The following is a 22,506-nucleotide window of genomic DNA, read 5'->3' as shown; positions in this document are numbered from 1 at the left end:
GGTCCAGCAGCACTTTCAAGCTGTTACCCTTATGCGTCCCAGATTCAGCCCGTCCCTATCCCCACTCTCACAAAACAATTGTACTGGCAGTAACCTACTTGATGAGCAAACCCCACAGGATTTTGGGCGCTGCAGGGATCTTTAGCTTAGGTAAAAGAAGCGTTGCTGTAGAGTGAATGGGGGAGGCTAAAAACGCAAAAGAGTAAAGTTCAGCAAGAGAGAGAGAAACAACCAACTTAACCATAAAAGTTATTTATTGAATAATAGTGATAACTACACAAGGAGAGCTAAACCAACATAACATAAATGATTAAAGGTTAATACCTAAGGTAGAAAGGAAAACAGAGAGAGAGAAAGGGGGGGGGGTCTCACCCACTCCATGAGGCTTGAACTGGTCGGGGTTCCCAGGTGATGGTGGTAGCGGAGGGTCCTGAATGCTGGAGACAGGCAGAGCCCCCAGCACGATCAATCAGGAGAAGATGGAGTTCGAGTGGAACTGATGCATAGTTTGGATCTAAGCATCAGAACCCTGACTAGAGGGTGAGTAGGGATTTTTGTAGAGAAAATACAATTGTTCAAGGGAGAACAATAGATTTGTTTATAGGTAAGCTGATGATAAGGGTTTTCTTTAGACTAGACAATAAGAGCTGATCACTCTTGGCTATGGGTGGTGTTTTCTTCCAGGGAGCTCACAATGCAACTAGGCTGCTTCAGTATTTGGATATCAATTAAGGATTCATTACTAGAATTGGTCTGATAATTGCTGAGCTGGGTGTGTGCAGACATAGGTTCATTAGCATCTGGAGCAGAGATTCCCATGATGCAGTGCTTTCCTGCTTTTTCTGGTCCCAGAATTCAGTGTGGTTCTCTGTTCTCCATTCTGTATGTAAATTGAGATGTCTTCCTGTCCCAAAGAAGCTCCACTGGTGATCGCAAAACTGAGAACTCTAATGAAGGCTGGCTGTGGGTATTTTAACCACCATGTTGCCTAATTTGAGCCTGAGAAGGCCTACATGACATGGTAGTTCAAGTACCAGTGGCCACTGGCAACCTGTCTACCCTAGCTAAGTTGCTAACACTGGTTGAGCTGCACCAATGGTAGCAATAGTGGGAAACTTTAAAAAGCCTATTGTAGACAGAACCAATGGGTCTGTCTCCTGCTATTACATAAACTGGATAAATCATGCTGTAAAAAGCGGGGAGATGGCCAGCAACTTCTGTACCACTGGCTCTAAGTTTCCCAACCGGTCTAATTCCCACCAGCCCTTCCCAGAGAGCAGAAATTTGTCTTCCCCGTACCATCTTTTCTTTTGGCATTGTGGCATCATAAAGCATCCAAATTTTCTCCTGTAAGCAGTTCTTCAAGGGCCAATTTTGGCTCTTGAACTGTTTCTGCTATAGAAACCAATGAACTCATTTATGCTGGCTTGAACATCGTCAATGAAATGTGGTCGCCGGATGTCATGTGTCTCCTGGTCTGTGACTGATAAGATCAGAGACAAGGGGAATATTTATAATCTTTTTTTGATATTGGAGTCCATCTGTTATTGGGCCACTTTGCCCCATCACCATACAATGACCCTTTCATTGCCAATGTGTAGCACCAAATGTATATGTTCACTACTGCCAACCCCAAGCTTTGAAAAGTCATGAATCAGGACCCCAAAATCATGAGTTTGGCTTAAAATTAATGAGATTTTTAAGGGTAACTCTTGGGTCTTTTTGATTTGCCTCCAGGATTTTGAGTATTTAGGTTACAGTTTCAAGCTTTTCTCTGCAACCATGATGGATAGAAATTTCCTTTTTCTAAATGAAAACCAAGATTCTCATCTAATCTTGTCTCCATGAAGTAGGGCGTTAATTAAAATATCAACTATCATGAGATTCATGATAAAATCATGAGAGTTGGCACACTGTAAGTCTTTTACTCTAATATTTTAATCTGAGTACAGACCTGGCCTACTACTAGTTTTATATCTATGTCAACAGTGTGTGTGTGTTTGTTTCGTTTTCCTCATTGTAACCCAGTTGCCGGCTCTTGTCATTAGTGAATACGTCAGAATTTCTGACCTTGTTTCTTCCATATTTCCTTTTCATAGCTGCTATTGATTTTTTGTCTTGACTTGATTTCCAGCTCCACCTATTTCTTCCCTTACTTTCAGGAGAAAAAGAAACAACCAGCTAGGTTTTTCTTTGACCTACTGGTTCCTATAAAATGTTAAGACACATCCTGGAGGTTTTGGACACTGGTACCCATCTAGGTGTCAACTAGAGGCAGAGTTGATACAGGCCGGAAGTGATTATCTGTAGATAACGTGCTATACGGTGCCCGTTTCATTGCGGATGGTGACACAGCAGTAGGATAGCTAGTGCACTGTCTGAATGCTATGTATAGAGCATTCACTTGTTCTAAGGAAGGCAGATATCATAAACACCTTCTAATTTGTGACCCCCCATCTCTTATTCATTGGCTTACTTCATGTGTTTGTTTTCCTTTTTTCCACAGTTGGGGATTTGTCAAATGAGCTTGTCAGGCATTTTCTGATTGAATGCACCCATAAGGGAGTGCGATTGAAAGGATGTCCCAACGAGCCATATTTTGGTAAGTGCCGTACATCAACAGGACATGAAAAATGAGGATATTTTGCATACAGCCAGACTGCTTCATAGCGTAGAATGGAATGGAACATGAGAGGAAATGTCACACAAAGATTTTGAGATGGTTTCTGCAGAAACCTATTCTAGTATTGTCATGATAATGGCCTTCTATATCAATCTATATAATCGATATCAATCTATATAAGCTACATCCGGCCTGCAGGACCCTCCTGCCCGGCCCCTGAACTCCTGGGCAGGGACGCTAGCCCCCGGCCCCATCCCTGCTGTTCCCCCTCCCCGCAGCCTCAGCTCACTGCGCCGCCGGCGCAATGCTCTGGGCGGCGGGGCTGCAGAGCCGTGGCCTGACCCTGTGCTCTGTGCTGCACGGTGGCATGGCTGGCTCCAGCCGGGCGGCACGGCTGCCTGTCCTGTTGCTCTGGGCGGCGTTGCTGTAGTGCCACCAGCCACCAGTGCTCCAGGCAGCGCGGTAAGGGGGCAGGGAGCAGGGGGTGTGGATAGGGGTCGGGGCGATCAGAGGGCAGGGAAAAGGGGTGTTGAATGGGGGTAGGAGTCCCGGGAGGGGGCAGTCAGGAAGGAGAGGAGGGGTTGAATGGGGGCAGCGGGGGGCAGTCAGGGGCGGGGGTTCCGGAGGCGGTCAGAGGACAGGGAATGGGGGGGTTGGCTGGGGCAGGAATCCCGGGGGGGCTGTGAGGGGGCGAGAAGCAGGGGGCGGGGGCCGGGCCACGCCTGGCTGTTTGGGGAAGCACAGCCTCCCCTAACTGGACCTCCATACAATTTCAGAAACCCGATGTGGCCCTCAGGCCAAAAAGTGTTCCCGCCCCTGAACTAGAGCATTGTAATGTGATGGAAGCACATCGCTTCTGTTGGACTGTCCTTTAGATGTAGTAATTGCAGCTTCTCTTTGAAAAAAAAATGAAAAAAAAAAAAAAAAAAAAAAAAAAAGGGATTTGAAATTTGTCACTGTTTGGGGTGGGAGGTATTTCAAACCTAAGGTTTTAGTTCAGTCCTGCCTCTAACCTGAAGCATTTATCCAAGGTACTTGTATGGCCCACTACCATAATATCTGAGCACCTCACAATCATGTAATTGATTTATCCTCACAACACCCCAGTCAGATAGATAAGTCCTATCACCTCCATTTTAAAGATGGGGAACTGAGGCACAGAAAGACTAGTTTCTTTTTGACTTGCAATAGGACTTTGGTCCAATGTTCCCTCTAATTTTTTCCTTACATGTGCAGAATTAATTTTGTTATGTGCACCAATATCGAGGTAATGTGCGTCTGTGTGCCACCAGTAGAAACAAAAACCTAGATATAATGTATATATTTCTAAAAGTTACCATAGGGATAATTACTCCAGCCAGGATAAGTTAGGCATTTTAGAACTCACTACTCAAAGAATTAAATTTAAGAATAACAGAGAAATCAAATTATGAAATGCATAGACCAGTCAAAAAACTAAAATAACAGCACTCTGAAAGAATAAAATTACAGAGAATATATGTGCATTGCAAGAAGTACCAAGAAGTAACAACAATAACACAAGTATGTGTTGGGAGGTGTGTGTGTGTGTGAGAGAGAGAGAGAGAGTGTGTTTGTGTATGTGCTGGCTACTGGGGAAGTGTATGAGAGACCGTGCGTTGTCTCTTTAAGCACAGTGGCACTCATAAGTCTGAAGGCTCGTGAACAGCCACAGCCGCTAGCAGCTCCGTCTAACTCCCAAGCCCTATCCCTCCTCCCCTGCTCTGCAGAGATGGACTACATGGCGGGAGGGCAGGGGCGGCTCCAGGCACCAGCGCAGCAAGCGCGTGCCTGGGGCGGCAAGCCGCAGGGGGCGGCAGTCAGGCAGCCTTCGGCGGCATGCCTGCAGGAGGTTCACTGGTCCCGCAGCTTTGGCAGCAATTCGGCGGCAGGGTATGCCGAAGGTGCGGGACTGGCAGATCACCCGCAGAAATGCTGCTGAATCCACGTGACCAGCGGATCGCCCGCAGGCGTGCCGTCGAAGGCCACCTGACTGCCGTGCTTGGGGCGGCAAAAAACATAGAGCCGTCTCTGGGGGAGGGGAACACCCCGACATCAACTTCCTTCCCCCACCAACGCCTCCCCACTCTGCACAGCAAGCAGGAGGGTCCCGTGAGCAGCTGGCCAGAGGCTTCAAGGCAGAGGGCAGGAGCAGCGGCGGGAGGGGCACCTCAGCACAAGTTGCCGGATGTACGCGGTTCTACTAATCAAGTGTGCAGCACTTGACTGACTCTTGCGCAGTTGCACAGATTAGAGGGAACACTGCTTGGGTCCTAAATCACTTAAGTAATTATGAAAATTTTACTTTAACTGACTTTCTCGACATCAGTCAGGAAGTCTGTGCTAAGGCAAGGAATTGAACCCAGATTTCCCAAGTCCCTGGCTAAAGACCTAGCCACTGGACTATCCCTCTACAGTACTCCTCTTATTTACTAAATGATGTGGCAGTTTATGTTAGTGTTTTACATAGGCTAGGTCTACACTACCCGCCTGAATCGGCGGGTAGAAATCGACCTCTCGGGGATCGATTTATCGTGTCCCGTCAGGACGCGACAGTCGATCCCCGAATCGACGCTCTTACTCCACCAGCGAAGGTGGGAGTAAAAGCCGTCGACGGGAAGCCGCAGAGGTCGATTTTGTCGCCGTCCTCACAGCAGGGTAAGTCGGCTGCGATACGTCGAATTCAGCTACGCTATTCGCGTAGCTGAATTTGCGTATCTTAAATCGACCCCCCCTCCCCCGTAGTGAAGACGTAGCCATAGGCTGTGTTGTAGCATCGTTACCTTCATTCGGTATTTCTCCCATCAGAATCTACACTGCAGAAGTGTTATGTGTTAACAAGGAACATCACTATTCAGGCTGCACTGGTATCTCAGCACAGTCTGGCACCTATTGACCTGTACTAATGCACCCTGGTATACTTCGTTGTAAACTTCTTGGCTTTGATTATGTTGATAGACAAGTATCGTCTGCCAGCAACCAACCCAAGTAGCCAGGTCAGGCACTAGACTGATGATTTGGGGCCTGAATTGCGAGGAATCTTCCCTGCCCGAGCTGTGGAGTGGTGACATGTCTATATAGCTACTTCACAGACTACTCTTGCTGCCCTTACAAGGCGCTACCCATAATGGGGATACTTCACAATGGGGGAATCCTCATTCCCATCTCCAAGTTCACCTGTGATGCCACCCCCCCTTCTGCATCCAGCCATTCCCTGCCCCCCTCCATGGTCACAGAGGGCTCGTTAGGACCCAGATCTCTGAGCTGTTGGGCACCATCAACTCCCAATGATATCAACAGGAAAGGAAGGTGCTCAGCAATTGTAAGATTGGGCCCTGGGCTCTGATTTTTACAGCAGTTGTTGGTAGTCTATAGAAAATAATAATAATAATAAAAAAACAGTCTAATTTTCTCCAGAACTGAAATATGGTTGGGTTATTTGTTAATATTTTTCAGTGTCTGGAATTAAAGGCAACTTCCTTTTGCACTAATAGACTGGCCAATCACCCCTCCAAATATAGAGTGTAAAATGTGCATTGACATTTTAATGGGAACAGAAGGTCCAGATCCCTTAGGTGGAACTGAAAATCTCAGCCTTGCTGTATAGTTACAGCAAATGGTGTCTCAGGGCACTAATTAGAAGGTGGCATGATTTAACCTGGGATACTATGCAGATGGCCTCACCTCAGGAGGTGGAAAATTCCTCTAGCTGTTCTTTTTACCATTAAAACACTAATTGACTTGACTGCCTAGTGGTTAAAGCAAGGGACCAGAAGTTAGGACTCTTGAGTTATTTTCCCAGCTTTTCCACTGCCTCACAGTGTGACGTTGGGCAGATTGCTTAGCTTGTCTGTTCTTACCTGCATCTTATGAGGATTGAGACTTAATAAGGTAATATTTGTAAAGCACATTATCATTGTCATCTTTCTCTTTAAAGTAAATTAGTATTTAATAAGATGCGGGGGGGGGGACTGCAATTCATGTAAAAGGAGTTAGACACAAGAAATGATGAGAAGATGGATCTTTTAATAATTACCAAAAAAGGTAGTTGTTAAAGTGTCTTAGGAGCCAAGGGGAGAAAATGTTTTTAAGGGTTTTCTTTCGCCTGTAAACTATTGAAAAGCAAACATACCTCGTAAGCATTCTTTTTGTGCACAAAAAGTAATCTTGCCCGTCTTGTTGTTCTTTTAACCACAGGGAGTTTGACAGCTTTGGTGTATCAACATTCTATTACTCCTCTGGCATTACCCTGCAAACTACTCATCCCAGACAGAGGTATGCTAGTCAAAATACAAAATAAAAGTGATACGCAACCAGGGATCCATTTCAAAATAGCTATATCTGAAGGCAGGTGAACATGTCAGGGTAAAGTTCTGAACAAGAATGCATAGGAAAGAATGTCAGACAGTTGCCAAGCAGCTTTTGTCCAAGCTGCAGTTCAGAACTGATGAGTACTGTGATGCCCCAGTAATAAACATATATAACTCATGGTGATTAGCACTGCAATCCAATATTTTTAAAAAAAATTATTTTGCAGATTTGACATCACACCCAGGTATAGTTAGATTCAACCAATCTTTACTCAAGCATAGATAGCAAGAGTTCTGTAAGGGGGAAAAGTAGGATTGAAAAAAAGCAGATACTTTTAGGGTGTAGCTGAGGGAAAGAAACAGCAGTTTATGCAGGTCTAAATATTGCAATAAATAAATATTAAAGAGCACATGGATTATGGGACTATAATTCTGTTTTGGGTTGTGGTGACTCCATAAACTTCTCTAACACATCAACAAAAAAGCTTCTGTGTATTTTTGGCCCATAATTCAGTTGTCTGTTTATTCTCCCCTATAAAGCAAACACCAGATGTATTACTGAACTGTTAAACATTCTTGCGGTTTTCCATTGAACTCTTAAACTTTTCTACTCCTAAATGCTGTATGTCTGTACTCTAACATAGCATTCGAAATATGTAAATCCATGAAATATCTTAATGGAGACACTGAAGCACAATAACATACCGTGGAAGAATGTGGATCAGAGATCTGTCTTTAGATATATGGATAGAAAAACCACTGTGATGGGTGCGCTCGCGCCACCTTTCCTTATCAGATAAAATGGGAAGTTCCTTTGGTTCTAGCAGAAAGTTCAGGGTTGAAACATTTGTCTTTTTGCCCTGGACGAACCTACTGAAATGAATGGATCTAGTCTGATACAATTAAGCCTTTTAATGTAAAGATGGAGTTAAAGCATGAACTGTCTGTGGTTTCTTATTCTGGTCCTGATTCATACAGCACTAAACATGTACTTAACTGTAAGCTTGTGAGTAGTCCGATGGTGGTAAGCAGTGAATCAGGGCCTCTGTTTTTCTTGATCATACTGAAAGAGAAACCATGTCGTACCCACCTATAGCCCGAAATATAGGTTCTATACAAACTTTTACAAAAAATCAAAATGTGTCTGAGTTTTTTTTTTTTTTTAATTATAGCGGAAAGATTCCAAAACAAACCTTCCAGTGCTGTATTTACAGCCTACACATGGCACCGTTTGGTGGTGCCACGAGTACCTGCAAATGTAATTCAGAAGCTGACGCAAGAAAAATGAAATTGACTAGATCAATTTCACTGATCAAGTTGCAATGTGTTATGCTAAAGTGATTAGTAGAAATGATAGTTCTTTAAATTAATTTTAAAATTATAGGAGGATTTTTTGTAACATGAGTGAGGAAATAGGTTAATTAAAAAAGCATTTTGACACGATGATGTCTCTTTCAGCAGTAATACATAACTATCTGTGGTTAGCACAAAACCACAGGGTTATAAGTGCTCTGCTTCTAGCACCCAAAAAAATTGTGCAGCATAGTAATCACGCATCATGGATGGTATTGTGCATTGCAGGATTTTTTAATGTTTCTGATGAAGAATCGTCCGGTATATGAGGTCATAATTTCAAGACCTCGACTCCTATTTGAGATTGACCTCTCAATCCAAGTCACAATAAAAATGTGTGTGGTGGTTCATATTTGCAGATCCCTTGGAGGAGATCGCAGAAACAGCTCCACAGACTGCTGCAAACTCGGCAGCAGAGCTCCTAAAGCAGGGTGCAGGTTAGTACATTCCTCTTCCATTTGATGAAATTACAGTTGTTACCAAATGTACATTACAAGCAGGAGAAAAAAAACAAAACAAAACAGGAGGCTGAGGATGAAAAAAGGAATTGGGTAAATTAAACTGCAATTGAGAAGTATGTAATGTACCGGATCTGTGCATGTGAGTGAGGGTGCAATGTTGCCCTCTAGAGCCTGGCCCACAGAGTGAAGGCTGTGCTATTACTGCCAGTGAAGTGATGGAGACCTGTGTTGAAGGACCAGGTTTTTAGTCCTGTGTCGTGTTTGTGCATGTGTCTGCAGCACATAGATTTGTAAAATTAGTAGCCAAACCTAAAAATGCTCATTCTTCACCAGAGACAATATGATTCAAAGAAATGAAGTATCTGATTCCTTGGTCCTCCTGTTTTATTGTTAAGGGCCCTTTTTCTTCGCTGTGATGCAGCAGCTCCCTGCCACTCTAACAAAATAAAACCACCTCTTAGTGTCAGCTTAGGTGACCGAGAGGATTCCTTAGCATGCAGCAGTCCCTGGATGCATAGAGCTGCCATAGAGACTCACTGCACTACCCCACCCTCTCAGCCCCAAGTGCAGTGGCCATGCTCTGGGGAAAGGAACCAGATCACTCCTACATCTCAGTGACCCCTGGCTGCCAGAATGGCCTTCAGGCTGCTCTAAGTTGCCCAACAATCAAGGGAGGCGGTGCTATATTTGCCATCACCTCCCTGACCTGCATCAGACGAAGAAGCCACAGACCAAAAGATCTTGACCAAGTGTTTTTTAGTCTTCGGCTGTCAGAGTGCTGTATAGTTGCTCTGATACGTTATAGAGCATTTAGCAAAGGGCAGTGCTATTCCAAGCAGCTATGGAGTGAGAGTGTTGTCCTGTGATTATGCAGCTATCTGTTTCGTTTTGACTTTTAAAAGTGAAGTGGCACTTTAAATGATATAATTGAGCAGGAATGTGTGGCTGAGGCAATGGTCAGTCTTGGCTAGGCTGTGCTGGAAGCAAGCACACATTGGCATTTCTGTTTACCATTACCACTGCAGCGGGTGTGGTGGCCACTAGACTTGGAGCCAAGGAGGAGGAATTTAAGAGGAAAAGTTCTATAAATAGATTCAGCATAATAGGCACACATTTCCTCTTGAGGTCTAGCTGGGTTCTCATTATCCAGGACATGTAACCTTCCTAGGGAAAAAGAAATAATAGCTGGGTTTTTTTATTCATCTGGGGACTAGTTGTTAGGCAGCTCCATCTGGGGAATGTCACATCAAAGATAATTTGACTGAATGGAAATTTAATAACCATCTTGGTATACCTAATTTTGAAACAGGGGCTTAGGACTTGAATAGGGAAGTTGGAAGGGACATGATGTTTTTGCCCTACCACTTGGAGTGTCTTGTCCCGGAGTTGATTCACTTCACATTGACTTTGTTTAGTTCAAACATTTTTCTCTCCTATCACACAAACATTCTCAATATGGAGTTCAGCATGAAAGCCCAGACTCTAAACAGATACTCAAGCAACCAAGCTTTTATTTAAACAACTATGGTTTGATTAAAGCAGATGCGATCCCCGACTACTGCCCTAACCCAAACCAAACAAAAATGCGTGCTTCTAGGTTAACCATTTCTACAGCTAAATGAGAAGAGCGATGCCGTCCGTTATCCCAGTACAGAATCTAAGTGCCAAATCTTTTGCTTCTCAAATAGTTTTGAGGCTTCCATCATGTGCCTGCTGTATCTCATTATCTCCACTGGGGGGCAGGCCCTGTGGCAGTGCAGATATGAGAATAGGGAACCCCCAAAAGTCTGGAGGTCTGGAATCTATAGAAGCCACTTACAGAGATCTCTGGCTTTCCCCATGGGCAGCTCCTTATTCCATTATCCTTCCAGCCTTCCCCTGTGCTTGGTAGCACTGTCTTGTGCTCTGCATGTTTCCCAATCTACATGCATTCTTCTTCCAAAGTATATTACAACCATTGTGGGAATGTCCATTGCAAATGGCACTGAATGACCATACCAGGAGTAGCATAAATTACAATAAAGTTCAAGAATGTGCCGTACTGAGTAGCTCTCTTCCCCAGCTCAAATAGATGCGACTCCAAAGTAGCAGCTATAGAATGTAGAGAGGACAACTACATTGTAGGGAGAATGCTATCACATAACCATCTGTTTTTTCAGCTTGCTCCCAACACAGTTTCTACGGGATTACTACCGTTGATTCCCCTTTGTGCCACATATCAGATAAGAGCACATATTATGCACCAAAATTAGGGATTCCTTCCAGTCTGTTCCCACAAAAAGCTGTATTAATCATAAGGATACACCACTATCTTTAATTTGACATTCCTTTTGGTGCTTCCCAAAATGTCTAGGAAGTGGATGATATATTATTTATTCTGTCTAGAGAAAGTAAATGAGGACAGACTTTAGAGCAAGGCAGTAAAATCCCATTGGAGACTTATCCAGAGCAAAAAGGTTAGCTGTTTTGTTTAGGAACAAAAGCATATGAGGCTGTTGGCACCAATGGAATGTCTGCTGCAAAAGAAAGGGAATCTCTCCATGCGAACATCACAAGTGATTAGAAATGTGACGGTGAATCCAGGCTAGTTTCCTGTGAGGAAGAGCTCTCGATTGGTTCAAATCTAGTTTTGCAACATGTAGAGTAATTATGTGAAAGATAGAGGGTTCGTAACTTGGAGTGGTATTTAGAATTCTGGAAAGATAAATTATAGAGAGGAATTCATTAATTAATGTTCCTTCAAACTCTCCCTCCCTCATTTCCCTGAAATTTCTCTTTCAATGAAGTGAATTATAATTAATTCAAACAAAGGTGATTGAGGCTAAAGCAGCAATATGTTTTACGATTTTTTTTATTCGTGATAAGGAAATTTGTTTGTTTCTGGCTGTCAGAAGTTGAACCAAGTGGAATTTAAATTCAGATAATTGGCTCACATCACTGTATTTTCTCATCCTTTTCATCTTTTAATTTGGAATGTCCACCTTTGGGCCAAATTCTTCATTAACTTACATCCCAAGTTAAAGTGAGTGGGTTGCAAATATGCAGAAAATTTGCTTGATAGTCCTGCTGGAATCACAAGCTTGTTCAGTTTATATAAAAACAGTTTGTAGTTTGAAAGAGCCATGTATTCTCAGTGGAAAATATGTAGAAGACTTTGCCTGAATTACAGGGCAGTAGTATGAAAAGAGAAGTTGTTGGATATAATTTATTTTTTTGCTCTCCTAATCATGTAGTTGAATTTTCAGTAGTGTTTAATCCATTCTACTCAACACGTGTTAACTAACTTTAAATTCTAGCATGGACAGCTGCACAATGTTTGTGTCAGGACACAAATTTTGTTAGTATTTGTGTGAAACCAGTGCTGATTGCACTGAAGAGTAGGACTAAACATGCTTTACGGTTCCAGAAAGTTTCTTACTTGGTTGTAAGAAATTATTCTGGATTATCTAATCCTTTGTCTTTTAGGTCCCAATTCAGCAAGGTACTTAAGCATGCGCCTAACTTTAAGCATGTGTGTACAGTAGAATCTCAAAGTTACAAACATCAGAACGGCCATACTGGGTCAAACCAAAGGTCCATCTAGTCCAGTATCCTGTCTTCTGACAGTGGCCAATGCCAGGTGCCCCAGAGGAAATGAACAGAGCAGGTAATCATCAAGTGATCGAACATCTCCTGTGGCCTTTCCCAGCTTCTGGCAAACAGAGGCTAGGGACACCATCCCTGCCCATCCTGGCTAATAGCCATTGATGGACCAATCCTCCATGAATTTATCTAGTTCTTTTTTGACCCCTGTTATAATCTTGGCCTTCACAACATCAGAGTTACTGATCAGTCAACCACACACCTCATTTGAGATCAGAAGTACATGATCAGGCAGCCACAGGGGTGGGAGGGGGGGGTAGCAAATACAGTATAGTACTGTGTTAAATTTAAACTGTTAAAAAAATAAAGGGAAAATTTAAAAAAAGATTTGACAAGGTAAGGGAACTCTGTGTTTGTTTCATTTAAATTAAGATGGTTAAAAGCAGCATTTTTCTTCTGCATAATAAAGTTTCAAAGCTGTATTAAGTCAATGTTCAATTGTAAACTTTTGAAATAACAACCATAACATTTTGTTCAGAGTTACAAACATTTCAGAGTTATGAAAAACCTCCATTCCCGAGGTGCTCATAACTCTGAAGTTCTACTGTAGTTCTCTTACGTAGCATGCTGAATCAGGGCTTGAATGCCCATTACCGTTTTTGTACAAGAGGTCAGGTCTCATGTACACTGAGATATTGCTCAGTGAACTGTAGAGCAATTATTGGAAGATGTCAAATTCTATGAACCACTGATCATATGGAAACACTGAAACTAATAGCAATAGGCTCTGAAACATTGTGGGATGGTAGATTAGATTTTTACCTATGGTTTCATAGAATTATAGATATCGCTTTAGGACTCAAGTTGGTTTCCCAAAAGTTGGCACGCCCTAAGTAGAGCCCATTTTTTAAAGTTTGGACCCAAAAGATATGAAATAATATTTTTTATTTTTCTTAAAGTTGCTTTGAACTGAAACTATAACACACACAAAAACCCCTTTGAAAGTACAGAGAAGTAGAATTACACAACAATTGTCATTTTTATGTGGAGAGAAGACATTCTTGTTGTTTTGCCAAACAAGTGAATAGTTTCATTTGCGTGCAATTTAAACACTGTTTGAAAGTGTGAACACCTGTGAACTGACCCTGCAAACATGTGGATCCTGGAGTTTCTGTGTTAACTGCAGTCACTGCGTTTTAAGGCCAAGGTACTCTGTTCCTCCTCCCACAGCTGAATGGTTGCTGTGATCATTCCCAGGAGTGCCATCTCTCAATGCTGTGATTTGTGTTTTATCAATTTGTATTCATGATTTGGATTTCAGAAGTACCTAAAGGCTCCAATGAGGGATCAGGGCCCCATTGGGCTAGATACTCTAAATTAAGCAAATTGTCTCTAAATGTAAGCAAAAAGATTGGCAGCGTCTGCCCCCCAAAATTTACAATCTTGTATTAAGGCACAACCATGGGACAAGACAAACAGAAGGGGAAGATGACAATGGGACACTGGAACAAGAACATCTTATTAGTTAGTAATCATTCTTCACCAGCAGCCTGACTGTTGACAAAGGTGGAAAATTGTGAAGTTCATTACACAAAAAGAATCAAACAGGACTCAACTAAGCAAAACCAAACCTAGCTCTTGAATCCTATCCTCTGTTCTTTACAGCATGCAATGTTTGGTATCTGAACTCTGTGGAAATGGAGTCCCTCACAGGCTATCAGGCAGTGCAGAAAGCCCTGAGCATAACACTGATGCAAGAGCCTCCTCCCATCTCTACTGTTGTCCATTTCAAGGTGTCTGCTCAGGGGATCACACTGACAGATAATCAAAGAAAGTAAGTGAAGTGAGGTATTGATCTCTGGCCAGACACTGCTGTTAGGGTGACCAGACAGCAAGGGTGGAAAATCAGGACGGGGGTGGGGGGGTCGTAGGTGCCTATATAAGACAAAGCCCTAGATATCGTGACTATCCATATAAAATTGGGACTTGTGGTCACCCTAACTGCTGTACACTAATAAAACTGCTGTGGAATTGTTCTTCCTAATCCCTTTCTACAGTCTCCATATGGCTCATATAGTAATAACACAGTTTCTTTGATCTAAATAAGTAGAGAATCTGGTCCCACATCAGATTGGGCTCGATGTGGTACTGAGCTATTAACACTTCATCCAAACGGCACCTTCTACATCCTGATGTTCTGTAGATGGAATTTAATGATCTCATATAACATTTTCTAACAGAATACAGGGTAATTCCAGTGCCCTGGCCAGCACTCCCCACCCATCCTGCTCACTGAATCAGACTGTAATGTCCAATGTACACTGTTGCAGAGCAGTGTTGGCTTAATTGGACACTGCACAATCGGTACTCAAGATATTGCTTTGGTGTGCTTAGTGCATGGAAACTGTTGTATTAAAAATTATGTTCACTTGCTGAATAATACTAGGGTAGCTGCACAGTCTTTGAATTTTTCCAAATATTTGAAAACTGCTCAGTAAGGGGGGAAAGATAGTTTAAAATTACAGGCCAAACTCAGACCCACTGATTTCAATGGAGCTGCAATCATTTGTACTAGGTCTGAATTTGGAAAGCCAAACCATAAGCCACAATTTTCAAATGTGAGTTGGTAACTTTAGATACCTAACATAGCCTGATTTTCAGAGGTGCTGTGTTCTCGCATTTCCTGTTCAAGTCACCTCAGTTTAGGTATCCAACGTCAGACACACAGGTTTGAGAATTCTGGCACCAAGTGAACACTGGAAGGGAGTTTTCTGGCCTGTCTCTCATGGGCCATTATCTTTATATTATTATTCTAAGCTATTGGGAAAACAAACATGGGTTTATTCTTTTCCTGTGGTGGGTTTATTCTTAACCTGTCGCTCTGGCAGAAGATTGATTTCTGCTAATATGTAGAAGCCAAAAAGGAAAGAATAAGCTAGTAAACTTAAAAATATGTGGTTATTAAGTTCCATCCTTATGTTACTGATCCTTTTATTACTGAGACATTTAAATGAGCCAGTGGTTGAACAGTGGTATGCTTCATAAATAGAGCCATAACCATGAGTCTTATTTCTGCACTGAGGGTTCAATCTTCCAAGCTGCTGAGTGCTTCCTGAAAGGTGCTGCTACCTTCAACTGCTATACTATGCATGTTGAAGGCACTCAACAGCACTCAGTACCTGGAAGGATTAACGCTTAAGATTGCCTCTTGTGTAACTTATGCAGACATATTTTCCAAAGCCCTCAACACCCAGCAACTCCTATTGTGACAGATTCCTGAGTGCTGAACACATTTGAAAATCTGGCTACTTATTTTGGTATCTAAATGGGAGCTGAGGTTTTGGTAATCTGGCCCAGGGAGTTTAGTCTATTCCTTGAGTCATAAAGTTGCTTAAAATTTCTTTTATTCTCTTCTATCAGACTCTTTTTCCGAAGACATTATCCAGTCAACACTGTTATCTTCTGTGCTTTGGATCCACAGGACAGAAAGTAAGGATGATGAATGCTGTTTCTAATAGATGTTGTTGATGATGATGATGATGACCTACAACAAACTAATGGTTTTTTTTCCTTTGTATTTCCCACCTCTTGCTACTCCCCTCCTTCATGCAACAAGATGGATGAAAGAGGGACCTTCTGCAAAGTAAGTTGATAGTGGTCCTAGTCTGTGTATTTACGTGGTTATATTGTATCTCAACTAAGAACAGCTCCTTAGCCTAGGAAACGACTTCAGACTTGAAGATGTGCTTCAAGTTTTCTCTTAAGTTTCCAGATCCTACTTTAATCCTTAACCAAATATATTTAAAGTGTTGAACTATTGGAGACCTAAAGCATAAAACACATTAAAGTGAAAATAATATACCCTGTGTTGGATAGGGTATTGTGTTGAGGGAGAGTAGCTCCAAAAGTTTCTTGATTCCTACTTTGAATAGTTCAGTGAATTTTAAGTTTAAAATAATTGCTGTAGCAGCAGTTCCCAAACTTGTTCCACCACTTGTGCAGGGAAAGCCCCTGGCGGGCCGGGCCAGTTTGTTTACCTGCTGCGTCCGCAGGTTTGGCCGATCGCGGCTCCCAGTGGCCACGGTTCGCTGCTCCAGGCCAATGGGAGCTGCTGGAAGCAGCGGCCAGTATGTCCCTCGGCCCGCGCCGCTTCCAGCAGCTCCCATTGGCCTGGAGCAGCAAACCGCAGGAATAGAAACAAGGTCAACAAGATTTCTCTCCCCCCTCTACTCCCCCAGTCCTGTGCCCTACCTACTGCTGAACCACATGGTCTCCACTAACAGCTATCGAAGTCAGATGTTGCTAACTCTCTAAACTGGTGTGACAGAAGTAGGTGCATTTACTGGAACCCTGCAGCAAAGTACTTTCTTTTTCAAAAAATAATGTTTGGTGGAGGAAAGTAAACCTTTTGCTTTTTGAAATAAGATGCCTTCTGTTCTGTAACATGTTTTTGTTTTTGCCTCCTGCAGAGTGTTTGGATTTGTTGCAAGGAAGCAAGGCAGCGCCACGGATAACGTGTGCCACCTGTTTGCAGAGCACGATCCAGAGCAACCTGCCAGTGCCATTGTGAACTTTGTATCAAAGGTCATGATTGGTTCCCAGAAGAAAATCTGAATCCTTCCTAGCCTTTGGTTCAGAGCTCTTCACTGACTTGAGGGAAGGCAGCATGGGAGAAAAAGCATTCTTGGGAGTTTGCAGCTACATTATCCAAACGTAACCATTCCCAAGAAGGAAAGCAGAGGATGTTCCATCTGCATAACGTTACAAAGAGTGTGATCCTTTCTTTGAAGATGCCTCTGACCTATCAAAGCATTGTGTTTTTACATCAAAGGGCAAAATTGTGAGTGAATGCAGTTGGATGCCACCAAAACCCACATAATCCATATCTGAATTAAACAGAGAAGAAAGGCTTTATAGTGCAGGGTTTTAATTATATTTTCACGCACCATTTTCCATCTTGTATCAGAAAAGGAAGAATTTGCCAACTCATTAGATCATGCCCTTTTTTTTTTTTCCTGTAGGAAAATTTATTAGAACCACATGCATTCTCTTACTTAGACACTTGCCACAGTTGCATCAGTGGTAGCTATAGCCCTGGCAAACCGATGCTCTTAAGAGAGTGGTGGTTTGTGAAGGACCATTTGCTCTTCCCTTCATCTTTATTTGATAATGGTAGGAGTTGACTAAGAAGGGGGAAGATGTACGTTAGGGGAAGGTTAGTGCAGGTTGATTTCTTTTAAGAAGGGTGCAGAGACATGGATTTTTCAGGGAGATTACTCCATGTTTAGTATAAAGAAGGCTGAGTTTATTTAGCTTGTATAATTTTAAATGGGAGAGGGATAACCAAAAAGAGTCGTGTGGAGAAAGATTGATGTATTCTGTTAATGGTGTTTTTGTTATTATTTTTATATGAAGAGTTAAGCAGGAAAGATGCTGTATTTTAATAATCACAGGATAAAAATGAGGGAAAAGCAAAGAAGAAAATGATTTTATATAATTTATATTTTTGCCTCTGCCAGATTATTTATAGTAGATGTCAAATCTTGATATATTATATGAGTGTTCTTATAGTAAAGCCATTCATGATCTTTGCCTTCTTAGTTTTATTTTGAATAAGTATAGTATGTCGCATGTGCCTTATTATAGAGTAGAGTTTCGTATTTAGACTCTTGTTTTACAGTATTAAACCACTTCCCAGCTCATGTATTTCTGAAATAATGCTTTGACTATGAAATCGGTCCTCCCGCCTCATAGTTTCTTACATACATAGGTTCTTTTTGACAGATTTTTTTTTTTATGAAAGGTGGGGTTTTGTTTTTTGTTATTCAATTTGTATGGATTGGTGTTAAATTTTATAGGTGAATTTTTAAAATAATTTCTTGAGTCAAGAAATCCAAAAGGGAAAAGAATATTTTCTGTTACTCTTACCCATGTCCAAGACAATCTGTCACAGGTGTCCTTCATATGACCAAGTAAGTCAACATAGTGACATCTGTATTTTATAAAACTAACTGTTATTCTGTAGTTAGTTTTATAATATAAATATATATACTATATAGTAGGGTAGGTGACTTGTAGTAATTTTCTGTGAGAGCGGAGGGCCCATTTGAAGTCTATTGTAAAATTCCCATTCACCCAAAGAGAACAGGATCAGGCCCAGAAACAGGAATTGGAAGTTACAGACAACTGAAATTCCCAATTGTTTGACATGCCAAACATTTCTGTTCCTTTGGTTTGAGGGCCAAATCTACACATCAGTGACCTGATGTATAAAATGGTGCAGGGTTCTGTGCACACAGTCACAAGACACAGTGGGCTGAGTGGTAACTATCCCCATTTTGAGACTTAAATTGCTTCAGTCTCTTTTTACCAGAAAATGGTCAGGAGGGATAGGAAAAATTATAGAGTTGGCTTAAATAACGAATTCCCACCTATCCTGATCCAAAAACGCACGCACACACACACACACGTTGTTCTAACTTTTATTAACAGCCTCCTTTTTTTAGAATTAGAAGAACCACAGGCACCTTATGCAGGGGTCAAGGACAAAATTTGTTACCAAATAATTTGTATAACCATGAATTCAGTGTAAATAATTGTATACTTTTGTATGGGGGCTTTGGGCAAAATTACAAATTAATGTATTTGGACCAGGAAGTGGCTTACATTAGTAACAGTGAGCATTGTATGTATATAGAAAGGTTAGGCAGTTCAAAGTAAAGCTACCATTGAAGCAACAATGGCAAGTGCCTCTGATTTGTACCAAATACTTTCTTTCTTCCATCAAACAGGTTGATTAATCAAACAATGTTTTCGTACCATCTAAAAAGAATGCAGTGAGATTGTTTATTTGGTAACCTTGATCCCTTTCAAAAACATTGGGACCAGTGGCCCAAGTAGGAATTCTGGTGGGTTCCATTAGAATAAACAAATTGGTCTCTGTTGGTTACTGTTGGTCTCTTTTGGTTTCATTTCGAGGAACCACATCCTCAGGAACCAGAAGGCTAATAGATCCATTACTCGGTTCTGAAATCTAGCTAGCCAGTTGAAACATATTGAATATTCTCAACTGAAATTTCTCCTACATTCCAGCTGGAGATTCTTCACTGGGGACATCAGTGGAGTCACACCCGCACTCTGTCTAACCCATTGGTGAATTATGGCTCTCAGATTCTGTGTGAGATAAGTTGAGTTTGAGTGTGTCTCCACAAAAGCTGGTGTCAGCCACTGCGCAGCCTTTGGCCCCACTCTGCTGAGGATGGAATGTTTGATTCCCAGTAAACAGTAAACAGGCTTTGCTATTGTGGGCCTTATTCTGCATTCCTTGTGAATTCTGAAAACCTGTTGAATTTGGTGGGCTTTTAGGAGCACTAGGAATTCAGGTCTGGGCTCTTCAAGGTGCTTACCTGGGAACTTAAGTTGTGCTGAGTAATGGGAAGGAGGAAATTGCCATAGTTACTAAGGCTTGGTCTACACTTACCCCCCAATTCGAACTAAGGTACGCAACTTCAGCGTCGAACCCAGAACTTCGATTCCCAGCCGCCGAACTAGCGGCTGGGTGTAGACAAGCCCTAAGAGACCCTCTCTAATGTGTGTTCCATTTCATGGTATGTTATCACATGCTTTGTTTTCATATGGAATATATTTAAAAACACAAAGCAAAATAGTACAGTAAATATAATTGTGTAGTATATACATAAACACATTCATAAAACTTTGGTTCATGGTAAATACATGACTAAATAGTATAGCACTTTCCTTCTAAGGATTTTGATAGATGTGTATATGCAGTCTCATAAGTAATGCCAGCAAGTTGCCACGTGTATTTAGCCACGCTCCTATTAACCTGCTTGTTAAATGTGCTACTATAATCTTACAGTGTTAAACTACAAAAATGCTGAAAGCCATGTTTTTAAAGGTTTTTAATTAAATGGTCCCCATATATCCAACAGTATCATTAAAATTTTAATGTTTCCTTCTCTGCCTTACCTATTAGTGAACATTTTTTGCCTTTTTCTTGAAACTGTAAAAAACCAACCAAACAAAAAGTATCCAGTATGTAAATGAATGTTCTATAAATTCTTTGTATAGTCATTTTCTCTGCTCTCTAAATATCACGTCTATTCAGATTATAATAAAATTATAAATTGGAAATCTCACAGCACAGTGTGAAAATGGTCCGTTTTGAAGTGATTGAATAACCTTCCTTGGATGATACGCTTCATGCTATTCACTCTGACTAGGGGCATTTTGAGCCAAGGTTTTGTGTCCTCTGTCACAATAACTCCCAATCAAGGCTGTCACTATGACATAGGACCTGTGCCAAAGAGAATTGTAGCCTAATTGAGACTATCGTTCACCCACCTAACGCAGTGGAATAGGATTTTCAAACCATTCAGTGCTGGCCCAGTGCCGCACCTACTGAAATCAGTGGGAGTTCTACCATTTACTTCCTTGAGAGCAGTGAGGCCAATGCTGTTCTTGTCAAAATCCCACCCCTAGTTTCCCACTCTATGGCTTTCTGTACTACAGATGTCACTATAATAATGAGAGTATATCGGAACACACAAATCAGAATCACTATGGACTTGTACATTGATTAAGTAAAGATTTTTGTCTACTACTTTTCTCTCATCAGATATATGCTGGGGATGGGGAAATGAATGTGACAGGGATTTCTTTGGAACCTCCACCCTCCCCCTAAAATAAACCAAAGATAAAAGTGAAAGAGAACAGAACGAAACACCATGAGAGCTGAAAACAGTTGCTTCATTAAAAGTACAGTTTGGAGTAGTCCTTTTCTTTATAATCAACAAAGAATCCTGTATTTCAGGAAGACTCCAATTAGCACAATGGAGTGTCAGGGCAGTTGTTAATTTGTTGGCTCTCTCTATACATTACATTTTCATTAGGGTTTAGGAATTGCTCTTTAGTTCAAATACTGATTACCTTATATACTGTACTCAGTAACTTAAGCTACCAGCTGACCTTCTGGGAAATATAGCTATGTATTTATTTGATACTTGTCATATAATTTAAGAATCCAGTAAATAGAAGCTCTAGTTCCATATTTCTGAGGCAATAAGAAAAAGTGTTGATAATGCCCTTTCTATGGGGAAGAGAATGGAGGGAATTTTTCATTCAGTGCAGATAACTGTCGTTCATCATTAAGGACAGATGTGAAGTGTAGGCATAAGGGCTTTGGGAACTGATCATGAAAGGTCTTTGTCAGCGTTAACCAGACTACTCCATGGACAATAGCTTGACCTGCATAATTTTTGTCTTTGAAAGCAGGCTCAAAAGAAATTCAAAACCTTTCTTTGTCAAGGCGGTTCAATGCAATGCCCTAAAGTGAATGGCTGGATTATTAAGAAGTTCACAGGCTGCTTCTGTGTGAGCTAAAGAGAATTTGGATTAGAGCAGTGGTTCTCAAATTGTGGGTTGGGATCCTAAAGTGGGTTGCAACCCTGTTTTAATGGGGTCGCCAAGGCTGGCGTTAGACTTGCTGGGGCCCAGGGCCAAAGCCCAAGCCCCACCACCCGGGGCTGAAGCTAGAGCCCAAGGGCTTCAGCCCAGGATGGCAGGGCTCAGGTTACAGGCCCCTGGCCTGGGGCTGAAGCCCTTGGACTTCGGCTTTGGCCACCCCTCCTGGAGCAGTGGGGCTTGGGCAGGCTGGGGTCGTGTAGTAATATCTGTTAGAAGCGGGTCGCGATGCAATCAAGTTTGAGAACCCCTTGATTAGAGAACTGTTGTGACAGTGCATGCTAAGCCCCCCTAGACAGACTGAACCTAGCTTGTTGCTGCCATTGACACCTGGCAGAAGGTGTCATAAATTAGAGTAGGCTATAACTACATAAAGGAAATTAGGACTAGGACTAAAACAGAATTTGAAGGTATAACGCAAATAGCAAGAAATGCTTAAAATATATCGGAAACACAAAGTGGGTGAGCTGGACACAAGAGAGTGATTAAGAAGTATAAGGACCTTGCTGAGGAGCTAAATGAATAGTCTGTATCACTTTTCAACACAAAGGATATTGCGGAGATACTTAACCTGGATCTAGAGGTTTCTTTCTTTTTTTTTTTTTTTTCTTTGTTTCTAAAGATCAGTCATAGACTCACAGAAATGTAGGGCTGGAAAGGACCTCAGGAGGTCATC

The 22,506-nt window shown here is 41.8% G+C and overlaps 1 protein-coding gene across 3 annotated transcripts in view; it reads left to right on the top strand.

The window, feature by feature from the left end:
• The window catches only part of LOC112107989 (tensin-3-like), a 163,888-nt gene extending 144,034 nt beyond the window's left edge, over nucleotides 1–19,854 (top strand). For all 3 annotated transcript variants that reach the window (XM_026654018.2, XM_026654017.2, XM_026654016.2), the window contains 7 exons: nucleotides 2,507–2,602; nucleotides 6,839–6,916; nucleotides 8,664–8,741; nucleotides 14,013–14,181; nucleotides 15,768–15,836; nucleotides 15,964–15,990; nucleotides 16,817–19,854. In XM_026654018.2, the coding sequence (XP_026509803.1) occupies nucleotides 2,507–2,602; nucleotides 6,839–6,916; nucleotides 8,664–8,741; nucleotides 14,013–14,181; nucleotides 15,768–15,836; nucleotides 15,964–15,990; nucleotides 16,817–16,961 (662 nt within the window). In that variant the 3' untranslated portion in view covers nucleotides 16,962–19,854. The remainder of the gene's footprint in view (nucleotides 1–2,506; nucleotides 2,603–6,838; nucleotides 6,917–8,663; nucleotides 8,742–14,012; nucleotides 14,182–15,767; nucleotides 15,837–15,963; nucleotides 15,991–16,816) is intronic.
• The last annotated feature ends 2,652 nt before the right edge of the window (nucleotides 19,855–22,506 follow it).

The sequence above is a fragment of the Terrapene carolina genome, unplaced genomic scaffold, assembly GCF_002925995.2.
Source record: "Terrapene carolina triunguis isolate 2854851 unplaced genomic scaffold, T_m_triunguis-2.0 Scaffold179, whole genome shotgun sequence".
Classification (NCBI taxonomy): domain Eukaryota; kingdom Metazoa; phylum Chordata; order Testudines; family Emydidae; genus Terrapene; species Terrapene triunguis.
This window is presented reverse-complemented; position numbering and strand designations above follow the sequence as displayed.